The 15,279-nt window shown below is 40.7% G+C and overlaps 1 protein-coding gene across 2 annotated transcripts in view; it reads left to right on the top strand.

Annotated features, from left to right (window-relative positions):
* The window catches only part of gfra2b (GDNF family receptor alpha 2b), a 219,916-nt gene that overhangs the window by 127,193 nt on the left and 77,444 nt on the right, over positions 1–15,279 (top strand). For both annotated transcript variants that reach the window (XM_075455193.1, XM_075455192.1), the window contains exon 5: positions 880–1,067. In XM_075455193.1, coding sequence (XP_075311308.1) covers positions 880–1,067 — 188 coding nt within the window. The remainder of the gene's footprint in view (positions 1–879; positions 1,068–15,279) is intronic.

Raw genomic sequence — 15,279 nt, 5'->3', positions numbered from 1 at the left:
AGTCATATAGTTTGTTCTGTTGAGTTCACCTGTGTGACGTCTTAGTGTCACATGAGCTCAGTATATATACACACCTGTTATGACAGGTGCCAGAGTCTGCAACATCACCAAGGAAACCAAGGACAAGCCCATACAAAGTCCTGAAGAAGTACAGATCAGGGTTAAAAAATGGTAAAACTCTACAGTTCCCCCCGACAAAGCCATAATTTTTTATTTCATTAATGGAAAATAGAAACAATACAACATCACTACAAATCACTACAAAGAGATTCACTTTTCAGCATGACAGTCACCTTAAACACACAGCTAACTCAATCCTCGAGTGGTTCAAAGAAAAGCATATAAATAGGATGAAAGTGGTCAGCAAACCCAATAAAAATAAATGTCATTTAAGGTTCTAAGGCATCAAAACTGGAAAAATATGTCGGAATATTTCTTCAAGGCACTGAATAATAATAATGTTATTAATATATCAGCCAGTGAATTCCACTTAACACAGACAGAAAAATCCCCTGAACCCTTAATCAGGTATTATATAAAAAATGGACAAGTTTTGGATCTTTAACTTTTTGCGAACAGGTTTACCAAAGTTTACAGTCTACAGCAGTCACAATATCAGAGTTTCACTACATGATTATTGTTGCCGATATTGAACGATATTATAGCTATATTAAAGTAAAACTTGAAAATATTATATTCTTGTCAGACTAATTCATCTTTATTTATTTATTTATGGCTCCTTTCCTTTTGGTGGTTGAATTCCCCTCAAAATGGTCTGGAGGGAACGGTAATAATCTTGTTTTTATTTTATCAGCTGTTCTCACTGATGCTAATTAATTTATTAATATTACAGTTTATTTTCCGTCCTGTGTGTTTCAGGCCCTGCGTCAGTTCTTCGAGCGCGTCTCATGGGAGCTCAGCTACCCGTTGCTGTTCTGCTCATGCCCGGACCAGGCGTGTGCCGAGCGCCGCCGCCGCACCATCGTCCCGTCCTGCTCCCACCAGGAGAGGCACAAACCCACCTGCCTAGAGCTGCGGCACACCTGCCGCTCCGACGCCCTGTGCAGGTGAGCAGCAGCCAGTAACGCACACACTCTCTTCGCTGATTACGATCGAAGCTGGGAAGGAACTAATCAGCCGAATCAGGAGCTGAAGAGTTTAATTGCAGAGAAACTTAGGTTAAATTTGCACATTTGATTGATAACCATTTAGAGGTTAGAGAAGCTTCAAGGGGATCAACACAGGCTTCCTCCCTCAGGGACGACATTGGAGGTGCCCTTGAACAGGGAACATGATTGGTTGGCTTTCTTGCATATGAATGATGAGCTGAATGCAAAGATGGAGAGATGGTAGCAGAATGGGGAGGAGGAAGTTTACAGGAAGGCAAACTAACGCCTTAAATCTTTTACAAATGCAGTGTAGTTTATTTGTTTGCCTAAAATTTGATGATTAAGTGATGAATACTTGTTTCTCAGCTCACATGCAAAGTGCAAAGATGATTTCCTTTTGGAGGAATTTTTCCAGTTTTTCCAGATAACAAATTCAATCCGCATTTCTGCCTCGATTTTAAAGAGGTGTGCAGGAAATGTCCCAAAGGGATACACATGCTTTATCGCTCCAGCTAGGTCTTGAATGTTTCTATTTTTGTACCTACTTCTTGGTGGCTTTGAAAGAACAATTCAATACCCCTAGTGACTGAAATAAAGAAATAGTATCATTAGTTAACCTTATATGCATGTTTTGGGTTGTTGGGGGAAGCTGAAGAAAAAACATGTTGAGAACACGCAAACCAGTTTCAAACAAGGAACCTTGTTTTTTGAAAGGCACCAGTAAAAAAAAAAGTTTTTATTGTCCTGTATCTCAATATTATTAAAGGTACAGTTACGTACCAGTCATTACCAGTTATTATTTTTTACCTTACTCTTTACTTGAAGATCCTTTTCTCTAAATGAGTACTTTTCTGATAACCCTACCTTTGGGTAAGGAAATGAAAGCCTTATTTCTCTGTGTGTTGTACTTCTGGTTCACGGGCTGTGAGGTTTTATCTTTTATTTCGTATTTAGTCCCTCACCAGAAAGGATGACACGTTAACAGGGTTTAAAGAGGAGTGAAAGTGTTGGATGACTTGAATAAGTCACGGGGGTTAGAATGGATGGATGTCCTCCAGTTAGGCTCATACTTGACAACAATGCAGTAGATCAGGGATGTTCAAAGTCGGCCCTGCTGTCCTGCAGGTTTTAGATGTTTCACTGCTTCAACTCCTGACAGCGGCCCCCGAGGACCGGATGGAGACATCCCTGGAGGAGATGAAGGGATGAATGGATATGAAGAGGGGTGAGAAGGGATGAGATAAGAGGGGAATTGATGAGTGAGAGTGGAGTTGAAGGTGCAGGATGGGTGAAGTAATAAAAATTGTAGTAAAGTTGAGTAGTAAAAAAAGTAAAGTAGTGAAAATAAATGGTACTAAAAAGGCTCTCCAGGTGGTTGGAGGAGGAACAAGCTGCAGAGAAGAGAGGCGGGGTTTATTTGCGTGATCATAAATGTGATATTAGTGAACAAGATTATAACCAACAGCCAGAGAAAGAGTTTATCTAGTTTTCTTATTGAACTGAATTCAAATAAATAACACTTTATTAATTCCTGAAGGTAAATTATATTCCTGCAGTATTAATCATTATTATAGATCAGCTGTTGTTACAGATAGATGACAAAATTAATTATAAATCAGTTGACAAACATGTAGAAAGTTGAAGTGTAGCAGAGACAAAGGTGTGGTAGAAATCGTCAGAGGTCTCCATCTGTGGATTGGGGTGTTGTTTTTGTAGCTTATTTATTTATTTTATTTTAATGTTTATTTAACAGGAACGATACATACAGCATGCCACAAAGAATGAAAAATGCGATGCATACTGCTTCAGCTAATTTGCAGTCTTTGTCCCTGGTCAGGTTAGAGAAGGATAAAAAATACTGAGCACAATAAGTGCAATAATACAAATACAGTGAAAAATATAGTGAATGGGTACCATGAATAAATGAACATAGATACAAAATTTAGATTAAAAATGATACAAGATGAATATATTAAACATTAATAAAGTGCTGTATTGACAGTGACGAGAAAGAAGTTAATGTTCACATTTCTGCTGCTGCTTGAGCCAATGTTTAGCTTTGACACTAAACATCTTTGGTTCTGTTTGGGATTTGATTTCTGGTGGTAAAGAATTCCATAAGTGTGTACCTTGCACTGAAAGGGATGATTGGCCGAATGTTGTCCTGCATCTTTGAATTTTACAATTTTGCTTGCTCATGCTTCTTGTTATTGTCCTACAGTTGTCTGACTTACTAAAAATCTGTGACATTGCTTATGGGGCCAGTCCGTTTACGCACTTAAAAACAACTTTCAAAAAAGAGAATTTGATAAAATTGGAAAAAGATAACATATTATATTTCTCAATGATTTTACAATGGTGCCACTTTTGTGGCTTCTGATCTAAAATTTTTAAAGCTTGTTTATGGAGTGAGAATAAAGGTCTAGTTGCTGAGTCAGTGGCCTGGCCCCAGGCAGTGATACAGTAGGACAAACGTGAGAGGACCATAGCATGCAGGTATAAATGAGCTGCCCTAAAAGAAAGACATGACCTGATGAGTCTGAAACAATTCAGACTAGTTTTTACTGTTTTAGACAGCTTCTTTATATGTGCTTCAAACTTAAGTGAAGGATCTAAAGTTACACCTAAGTATTTAAACGCATTTACCACTTCAATTTCTTTACTATCAATAGTGATGTGGAATTTCTCTAAGGCTTTCTTTCTTATTGAGAAGCACATTGACACTGTTTTTTGTGATTAAGTGTTAAGTGATTCCTTTGTAACCATTCTGAAACAGTAACCATCTGTCTATTTAAGATATCTGAGGCTTGACAGGGATTCTTTGTTGAAACATAAAACACTGTGTCATCGGCATACATCTGACATTCAGTGTCTGTGCAGATAGCAGGTAAATCGTTTATGTACACTGTATAGGCAGAAAAGACTGGGGCCTAAAACTGATCCCTGTGGCAGACCAGTGTTACTGTTCAGAGGAGATGTTTTCACATTCTGTAAACAAACACACTGTTGTCGATATTTCAAATATGAGCTAAGCCAACTAACAGCAAGAACAGAAAATTTAAATTCATGTCTTAGTTTACTGATAAGTATCTCATGACTTACAGTGTCAAAGGCTTTCTTCAAGTCCAAAAACACTGCTCCAACCACATTCCCGTTGTCAAGGGAACATTTTATTCCCTCTGTGAAATGACACAGTGCCATCTCGGTTGAACATTTTTTACGAAATCCAAACTGTTTAGAATGGTAAAACTGATTGTTTTCAAGATAGTTCATTAATTGATTAGCGATAACCTTCTCAAGTACTTTTGACATTGCTGGGAGAATTGATATTGGTCTATAATTACCGGCATCAGTTAATGCAGCGGATTTATAAATTGGGGTAATAATAGCCTTTTTAAAACTTTGTGGAAATTTCCCTTCTTTAATGGACAAGTTTATCAAATGGAGTAATGGGTTTATCAAGATGGCACTATGTTTTTTCAAAAATAAAACATCGATCCCAAATGTATCTTTTGCCTTTGAGTTGTTTAATTGCATTATAATTTTTTGAATTTTGGTGCGGTCAGTTTCTTCAATGTTAAAGCAGGAAGCCCGACCATTAGCAACGTTGTTTAAGTTTTGTAATTGTTGAAAATTTAAATTAAGTTCATCTGTGTTGAGAGTTTTTTGGAAATTCGATGTAAGTTCATCTACAGATTGTATGAAGTATTTAATTCATTAGCTATTTCCTTGATGTTAGTGAAAATCGTTCCTTTAATACTCAGTTCCTTTATGTCTCTATGATGCTTTGGTTTATGATTTAGGAGTGTATTAATATGTCTCCAAAGATATGAGCTATTCCCACCCGAGTCATTTATTAATTGCATGAAATAATTTGTTTTTGCCTTTCTTAATTCAGTAACAACCCGGTTTCGTAACCCCTTATAGATAAGGGTATCTGTATGTAATTTTGTAGATAGTGATATTTTTAGTGCATGATCCCGCTTCTTCATCAACTGGAAGATGTCATTATTTATCCATGGCAGAGTTGGTTTATGCTTCAACTTAAGAGGGCAGGTGAACTTTTTGATTACATCTGCCACAGTATTTGTAAGAATATCGCAACATATGTCTGTGTCACTAGTTTGCAAGACATTATCCCAGTTTAGATGTTTTAATTCATGTTCAAATTGATTGACTTTTTGTCTAGGAATTCCTGTTGGCACATAATTACGATTCTGTTTGAAGGAAAGTCTCTGTAGGCGTTTTCTTGTAAGTTTCCTAATTATCAGAATCATATTATGATCTGATAGACCTGTTAACAAATTATATGTTTTTGACACTCTGTCAGGTTTGTTTGTAAAGATGAGGTCTACAAGAGTTTTACTAGTTTTGGAGATTCTGGTCGGCTCTTTAATAATTTGGTGTAGTTTATGTTTGGATGTAACTGTTTTTGCTTACAGTTTTTGTCCACCCAGTTTATGTTAAAATCTCCAAGTACCATGTTTTCTGATCTATAGTTTAGTGCTTTAAATTTTGATAGAATGTTACGTTGTGTTTCGGTGGATTGTACAATACAATTATATCAAAGTTAATTTTAGGTGACAAAACCACATTTAAAATTAAACATTCTAATCCATAAGTATCCAGGTTGACTTGAGTGCATTTAAAACTGTCCTTCATCTAAATTAACACTCCGCCTCCTTTTCCTGACAGTCTGTCTTTGCGGAAGCAGGTGTATCCAGGCACATCAATCATAGTTGTTGGGGTGTGACTCTGCAGCCAGGTTTCAGTCAAGGCCAAAAAATCCAAGTTGGAGTCTGTTAACAGATGTTGAATTTCATCTCTCTTTGGTATAATACTTCGTATGTTCAAAAGACCACCTGTAATGCCCTTCGGTTTTTTCTTTGAGTCCCAAATCAACTTTGCGTGGTTTACTGTTTGAAAATATTTCACACCTTTTTGCTGGAAAGCTGCTCTGCTGTAGGCAATTTTTTCTTTGAATCTGTCCTGCTGCGGGGAGAGGTATGATGGTACAGGTGCTTGAGTCTTGAGCAAAGGGGTTGGGCTTGAGTCCTTTTGTGGGGAGGAGCTCCTGCTCTGCTTGATTTCTTGGGGGATAATCAAGCTCCCTGCAATAATTGAGTCCAGCTGAGGAACTAGGTTGAAGCAGTCACTTGTACCTGCTGAGATCAGTGAAAGTTCCAGTGATCCAGCATTCAATGGCCCTCATTTATCAAGCCGTCGTAGAAAGCATCGTAGATATGAGCGGAGAACTCGTCGTACGCAGAGGCTCAAGTGAGATTTACAGAACATGCGTACCACACCAATCCCATCGTAAAACCGAGCGGCTGTTGATAAATCCGGCGGCCGAAATCCATCGTAATGATCCTAACCACGCCTTCTACAAAAGGGGGTTGAGAGGCCGCACCTCTAGAATTTGCGACATGGGTAGACGAAAGGCGGCAAATAAACGCTGTCAACGCTGTTGACAGCTGGGACGGCTGTCAACAGCGTTGGCGATGTAAATCGCAGACCGGACGAGTTATGTATTTTCCCCTACTGTGATGGTCAATAAAATGTGATAAACTCCAGATTAAATGAAATCTAAAATTGAACGATGTTTTACTTTTTCTCCAATAAGATCAGGAAGAAGTGGTCCGATATGAAATTTGCAGCTCTCCGACGCAGCATGTCACAAACGGAGGGGGGGGGCTCCGATCCAGGTTTGGATTTGAGTGCCTTGGAGGAGAGGGTGGCTGGCCTGATCGGAGCTACGTCTTTGCGTATGCGCAGTGTTAAAGCGCCTCTCCTGTACGGCTCATAAGCCACTCATCATTTTCCCGAAGAAATCCTGCCGGTCCCGGAACACTCTCTCGCGCCTGATGCGCGCGTTCAGGTCCTCTAAAGGCTGATTCATACTCGGCGCAACCTCGCTCATACTAGCTGGTCGCAAATGGCGCAAACGGTCACGTGTCCCAAAATTCCGCCACGCCCCCCTTCGCAAGCTAGAAAATCCTCGCGCGGCGCAAGGGCGCGCACACAACTTTTTTTCTGACTTCGCGCGCGCTCAACCGGAAACAGCTGACCAAGAAAAAGAAAAAATGAACACTGCAGAGACCGCGGTGACCGAGAGGATGCGCCTCTACAAACATCTGTACGACACGTCTATGAAGTTACACTGGGACAACGTTTGACAAAGTTCGTCTTGTTGCAAAGGACGAACATTCCACCTTCTCTTCTGTTTTTGCCGCAGCCGCTTAGCTCTGAGATACATATACAGTTCTACACCCAGAGTAAATTCATTCCGCATCAGATGTGCCAGCCTCTGCTGACGTGACACCACAGGTGGCATTGTGTATGCTTTCTTCGTATGCTTTTCAGCTTGTTTCCTCAACAGTGACGCTCGCTGGTCTGGAGAGAACTGCAAATGTGACGCATACTCGGCGCAAACTGCGCTTATGAGCTGAAGGAACTGTGAAGGGGCTGGCGCTTTCGATGACGTCATTAATGGTTCTCAAGCCAGAACAGTTGCGCGTTTGCGCCGAGTATGAATCAGCCTTAACAAAGCCAGATCTGCCATCGTTTCGCCATTACCGCGCCGCTAGAATCACCTCTTAAATAGGCGGTTGAATAATGAGCCATCACTCTTCCAATTACGGAGTTGTACTTGTTTAATTTTTTTATTTATTTAATTTGCGTTTATGTTTATATTTATGTTGAAGTCAAATAAAACATGGGCCTTCTTTGAGTGATAAGTCTGTCATTTTAACCTAGAGATTTGTTGCGACTCATGAGGCACGCACTAGTGATGCTGCTGTTTATGTATGCTATTGCAGTCACCGCAAGTCAAAATGGAAAAGTGCGTACACGGCTTCAGACCTGTCGTGGCGATTTCATCTTTCCTGCGCTCACGATGGATTTGATAAATGCCAACCTTTGCGCAGAAAAGAACGTACACACGACCTACGCATGTTTTTCGTCTTACGCAAGTTTGATAAATGAGGGCCATTGTGTTGAGCTGAGTTCCACACCTTGGCAAGTGACAGTTCCTGTTGTTACTGTGTGGCCAATGTCAGGGCCGTTTCTAGCTTTGTGGGGGCCCTAAGCAAGATGTTGTTTGGGGGCCCCTAGTTTGTCAAACTACAATGAAGAGATTCCTAACTATTTAGATGGAACACTAAGATCTATTACACTTTATGAGCAAAACAGGCTAGAGTTTAAATTAAACATCTTAAGTTGAACCACTCAGGCAAGTGAAACTAATAAGAATATATAATACAAAGAAAACAATAAATAAAATATTTTGAGTTTTTTTAAAATATTAAACTGTAATGTACAGCGTCCCTTTAAAGATTGTACCCAATTACAAAGTAGATAGATACTTTATTGATCCCGAAGGAAATTCAAGCATCCAGTAGCAGACATAAAGCAATAAAAAATGTTTATACAATTATAAACACTTTAAAAACAATATAAGAATTTAAAAAACAGTTTAAAAATATAAAGTGACCAGTGAAATAAGACCAAAGTGAAATATAAAGTGACCAGTGAAATACAGAAGCGCCATCACTTAAAGCTGTTGTACATCCTGATGGCCAGAGGAACAAAAGAGTTTTGGAAGTTGTCACTTTTAAGAAGTTTCTGCATTTATCTACACATTGTACTAGTTAAAGTAATAAAACTAAGAATAATGATCCACTGCCACAATATTCTAAAATAATCAACAGGATGCCTAATATTTGTATATCACTTAAAAAACTAACAGTAGAACACTTCTAATTAGAGGCCTATAAATAACACACCAAACTTAGTAAATGAATCCTAAGTAATGCCAAAATTGTGTCAAATACCTGAGAGACAACTTCCACTGAACAATGACAGAGCAGGACAACAACATGCCTCCCTCCCTGCTAGAATCTGAATAAACTGGAGTCAGTCAGTCATTCCCGTGGCAGGACTGACTGTCATACTCATCTTATATAAGCAAACTTTCATGAGGCAAACACTGACGCCGAGTTTATAACGAACAAATCCCAGCCAGCTACACAACATTTATCCGAGACTAGCTAGCAGGACAAATAAACACAAAAAACGTCCCACCTCCAGCTATCCAGCCCACATCACCCAACACATGCCTTACCTTTGTCCTCAGGTCGTTTTTCTTCCTCCATTTTTCCGCGCCACTAATATAACTTCTCTTTTATGCCATTACGGCGTTTGTCTTGTTAACTTTTCTCGCTTTTTAGGGGAATGATGGGTAGATGTCAATCATTCCCGTCACACCTGTTGGCGGCCTGCTACGCCACTCAATGTGTGACAGTGCTGTACTTTACACAAACTGTACACACGGTCGCCAGCATTTAGTAGATTTTGTTCATAACTCCAAACTTTTCGTCAAATCCAATCGCTAACCAAGCCTAGGTTGCTGACGTTAGCTGAGGTTAGCTGGCAGCAATATCACTGAACGTTGGGTTAGCAAAACAATTACACCAAAAACACGAACTTACCAGCAAGGAATGCACGAGCGTCATCTCTCCGTTTTCTTTTCTTTCTTTTGTCAGCGCCAGAATCAAGTGGCCTTTTACTTGACATTCTAAATCTTCTTCACTGTTAACGGGCATAACTCGGAAAACGTCAGGTAGGAGGATGCTCCACCACCTCCGATGCGGTAACTTTGAAGACTGTACCATTTCAGGAAGGGGGGGGGTTTATAGATAAGGTAAACACATCTAATTTGCCCGAATCGAGTAATAGGGCACAGAATTAAGAAAAACGCTGGGCCTGTTCATGACTAATTTATATAATTTCTTTCATGTAATAATATAATAACTATCATGACATTTTTTTTACAACCTTAATTTTGGGGGCCCCCGCCAGGTACTTGGGGCCCTACGCGCTCTGCGTACTCTGCGTATGCGGAGCGGCGGGCCTGGCCAATGTTGTTAATTGATGGGCCAGGGTTCAGCTGGATGTCGCCACTTAGTAACAGCATGAATAATAAAAAATACAAAATGTATCTCTTATTTTTCTCTTTGGTGTGTTGTTGTTTGACCTTGCTTACTCCAAAAAGATAGTGATCTTTCTGCCAAAATAAGGTGTAAATGATCAAGTATCCGTGTCCAAAAAAGTTAAGTTTGGGAATGTCCAGTATATATTGTAACTTGGCATCTGAAAAGGTGCCTGTAGGTGGCTCATTTGATATGAAATACTGACTAAGGGGGACACAGAGAAGCCATAAACAGAGCAGAAGCCAGAGATAAGCAGTCTTTTTGTCTCCATGCCGCTGTTGGAAAGTGGGCATTGGTGTAGGTGTGCAGCATACCTGGAAAAATCCCAGACAAAGTGCAAGTGCCCATAGACAAAGGAACCATGTGCAGCCATATCCTCCATAGCAGTTGTTTGGAGCAGGTTCCAGAATATTCTTGGAATATATCCTTGGTTGGCTGCAGACTTGGTTATCCTTTACCCCAGCATCATAAATTGGAGAGTTAGAAGTTTGCAGAGCCAAAAATATAAGAAGGAAAAAGTTTTGTAGACAAAAAAAGGAGAGAGGAGTGGAGCCTGACAAACCACCCCTGCTCTCGGCGGCCATCTTGCAATCTCTCCGCAAAGGAAAGCTTTTGCCTTAGCAACAACTTAGCTAATTCAAAGATTCAAGATTCAAAAAGCTTTATTTATCCCGAGGGAAATTGCTGTGCAACAGTTAAGGTACAAGAGGGAAAGTACTAAAGTAAAATACAATAAAATAAAAATGAAATAAAATAAAGCTAACATAAAATAACATAGGTAACTGAATACAATATGTGCAATGTGCAAATTAGCAGCCTCAATAAAAAAAAAAAACAATATATACAAACAAAGTGATCTTGAGAAAGTGTCATTGCATAAAGTGGTATTGGGTAAAGTGACATTTGGCCTCAGGACGAAGTGTTTCCACTGAACCTCTCTCCACCTGAAGTAGATGAATTAAACAGTCTGATGGCCACAGGCAGAAAGGACTTCCTCTGGCGTTCAGTCTTGCGCAGGGGTGGAATGAGTCTGTTGCTGAAGGTGCTTCTGCGCAAGGTAAGCACCTGGTGGAGAGGGTGAGTGTTGTTGTCCAGGATACTATGCAGTTTACACAGCATCCTCCTCTCAAACACCACCAACAAAGAGTCAAGTTGGACCCCCAGGATGGAGCCAGCCTTCCTGATGATCTTGTTGATCTTGTTGGCGTCTGCTACCCTCAGCCTGCTGCCTCAGCACACCAATCCAAAGAAGATGGCACTGGTTACCACCGACTGGTAGAACATCCTCAGCATGATGTTACATACATCGAAAGACCGGAGCCTCCTCAGGAAATAGAGCCGGTTCTGACCCTTCTTGTAAACAGCCTACGTGTTCTTGGCCCAGTTCAGTTTATCGTCCAGGTGTACTCCAAGGTATTTGTAATCCTGGGCCACTTCCACAGTCTTATCGATGATGGAAATAGGTGTGGGGGCAGATTTCCTCCTGCGGAAATCCACCACAGCTCCTTTGTCTTGATGGTATTAAGATGCAGATGGTTAGTCTCACACCACCCAACGAAGGAGTCCACAACACCCCTGTACTCCTCCTCCCTCCCCTCACTGACACAGCCAACAATTGCAGAGTCGTCCGAGAACTTGTGCAGGTGGCTGACTCAGAGTGGAACTGGAAGTCAGAGGTGTACAGGGTGAACAGAAAAGGGGAGAGAACAGTTCCCTGTGGGGCCCCTGTGCTGCTTTATTTGGGTCTTATTCCAGGCATTACTTGAGCTTTGGAAAGCTCTGTTAGCTGCTCCAACAGGTTAATAAATTCCCTGTTGCTATGGTTACGCATCATGACAGATGTAAGAAAGTTCAGATTCACAGCTGTTAACTTTGAGCTCCAAAAATCGATCAGACCCTGAAAATGATGATGAGAAAAGGAAATACGTCTAAAAAAAAAAAAAGAAGGAATGTGGCGTGAAAAATTCAAAAATTTTGGAACTGTGGGAATAAAAATATGGATAAAAAAAGAAAGTAATATAAAGGGGAACAAAATATTCGTGAAATGATAAGAACATTTTTTTAAATATGATTTATAAGCAGATGTAAAGGGCTGCACGGTGGTGTGGTGGTTAGCACCGTCGCCTCACAGCAAGAAGGTTCCAGGTTCTCGTTTGTCTCTGTGTGGCCCTGTGATGGACTGGCGGCCTGTCCAGGGTGTACCCCGCCTCTCGCCCGATGACCGTTGGGATAGGCTCCAGCCCCCCCGCGATCCGACCGACGGATTCAGCGGGTATAGACAATGGATGGATGGATGGATGGAAGCAGATGTAAAGAAATATGTTTGAAATATAAATAAATGACATAGAAAAAAAATGAATAAAATTTCTTGAAAATGGGACAAATTCACTTGAAATGCAAAACTATCCAAAAATATTTATCAATACGTATAAACATATAAACACGTTATGAACGTGCAAAAGCAAAAATATAAATGCAAAAAAAATTATAAAAGGTCTAAAAATAAAATAAAAAACCTTGTTTAATCTTTCTCAAAGATTATTCTAAAATTAAATAATATTAATATATATTTATATGAATATTAGATATCATAATGTCTACATAGTTTGGAAAAAATTAATTAAAAAGTGTGAATAAACTGGGGTGTGACATTATCCGACATCATCACTGTGTGAAAGGATATGATCAGATTACCTTTTAAAGCAGGGCTCAGTAATACGGGGTTTGTTTACCATGCAATACACACCCCGAAGCTGTAGAAAATAGGCGACAGTCTAGCCAGACTGTCGTAAACCCACCAGAGGTAATTTACGGTTTATTTTTCAAGACACTGGCAGAGAGTTGGAGAGGGGGTGTGTCTATCAGGCTACCTGGCCAGAGAGTCTCTATTATGAGGAGAGGGAAAGCTGGCGGCTTTTTCCGGGTGGTACTGCACTCTAAGGGGCGCCAACGAAGCAGTGCAGAGCAGGCAGAACTCTCCGGTGGTACTATGAGATCCACCTTAGATGCAGCCATTGCTTTGGATAGAATTTTTTATATTTTTTCATTTTAATTTTCCTAAAGGCATGATAAATTATCCTTTCAAACGGCACTTGGTTTGATTTTTTAGACTCACTAGATTTGTTTAAAATACACATTTATTGTCAGTATTGCATCCCGAGTGACGTCACACATGTGGCATCACTTTACGGCATGGTCAGTCCTAGCGCTGAGCTAGCAGAGAGGTGTTAGCTCAAATAGTTACAGATTTCAGCACAACCCTTTTACATACTCTCTGACTAGCCTCTGTTTTAGCTTTGGTTGTTGTTAGCGGCACCAGGTTAGCACTCTGGCACAGTGGACGAGTGCCGTAAAGCAGCCGGTCGTAATCAGCCGTGCGTTCTTCAGATTCCGTTAGCTAGATGCTAGCGGAGACTGACTCGCAAATGCCAGACCTGTAAGAAAACAGAAAGATATAACTCCCAGGTTATTGTACTTTCGATATAAATCCACATCCCTCTGTCAGAAATCACAGTAATATTTTCAGGTTTCAGCCGCTAGCGGGGACATTTTTTGAGTTATTAGCGCCAGCCCTATGGCCAATGGTCATTCTGCACTCGCTCGCCAGCGCCCCCAGACAAAATCAACTGAACTGCAGCCAAATTTTGTATAATGGGGCGAATAGGAAGCGGAACGGCTGTCTGTAAAAGGGCTGTGACCTGGCTCGGCTCAGAGCCCTTTACGACCTGCCGTGAAGCAGTAGTTCTCGGCTCTCGTGTGTCGCGAGACTTCCAGAGCTAAACAAAGCACGCGGCGCCACAGGCAAAGTTGCAAGCGTTGTTTCGGGCTAGGGCCACCAGATGGAGATGGAAATGTCACCGTTTTCATCGGAACGGGTCAGCCAAGCAAACTGATGATTGCCAAGCAATATTATGACCATGAAAAAGTTCCATAGCATGTCTTTAACAGCTGGCCTGTGCGAGTTAAAACAATCCAACGAGCGTTTTCATGTGTGCAGATCTGCTGCTCGGAAATTACAGCGCTGAATGATGATAAAGAACTGTTTTCTCCCAGCGCAGAGTAATTCCTCAGAGCATCTCTCACCTTGAGAGAAACATATGAATGGGTTTCTGTTTGAATCACAGAGAATGTGCTTTAATTGATTTCTTTTAAAACTCTGGATCTGCATGTGAAAGCAACGTGTGTGGGAGTCGGAGTCCAACATATGTACTCTGAGCCCTGCAGCAGAGGGTTCAGTCTCACAGGGTGGAGGTTAAACTCTTCATAGACACATCTGATTTCAGATTCAACAATGAGACAGGACAGACAGATTTTTATAGTTTTCCACTTTAGTTCCATCAGTACAAACCTGGTAACACCTGAGGCTAAATATGGAAACGGGTGCTCACTACAGGTTGCATCAAAATAGGTTGAATATCAAACCGTGGTTAATTCCTGCCTTTTCTACAGCTTCATGTCTGCAGGGAGGGGCTTTGGAGGCTGAGCTGAAGCACAGCACTGACAGGGGATTGATTGTATTTTGTTCAAAAGCCCACTATCATTTCAGGCTGAAACCAAATTATATCCATACAGCAACAGTTTTTGCAGCATATGTGCGACCAAATATTCAAGCCCAGTTACATTTAATCATTCAGCTTTTATCCAAAGTAGCTCTCAAGTAAAGAACAACTTTGATGCTTCAGTGCAGTAAGAAACACTGGTGTAAGCATTACATTTGAAATATTTTATTTTGTTGCTCAGGACAGAGGAGGTTAGGAAGCCGTGCTTGGCCAAGTCTGGTTTATGATTCATCATTAGGTGGAAACAGAGCCCTTGGAGGAGTTTTTATTGACCTAAAAGCTTGTGAGATTTTCTGCCTGTAAGTTTCTGCCTCAGAGCCCCAGTTTGTAGCAGAGTTTCTGGCTGCTGCTTCAGTAAACACTTACTAAACCACTAAAGTTGCTGGAAGAATATCAGACGAAACGTGAAGAGGTAATACGGTAAAAGAGATAGTGCGCAAACACTGTTCTTTTTATTTTTCATGACTCCTGAATGTAAATCCAGACGCTGCTGACGAGTCCAGCCCACTGGTTTCTAAAGGTTTCTATGTTTTATATGAATCCCAACATTTGTCTGGTACTGAGATTTTATCAGGGTCTAAAGGCAGCTCAATACTATAGTTTCAGCTGTCTTATAAGTTT

The sequence above is a fragment of the Odontesthes bonariensis genome, chromosome 22, assembly GCF_027942865.1.
Source record: "Odontesthes bonariensis isolate fOdoBon6 chromosome 22, fOdoBon6.hap1, whole genome shotgun sequence".
Classification (NCBI taxonomy): domain Eukaryota; kingdom Metazoa; phylum Chordata; class Actinopteri; order Atheriniformes; family Atherinopsidae; genus Odontesthes; species Odontesthes bonariensis.
This window is presented reverse-complemented; position numbering and strand designations above follow the sequence as displayed.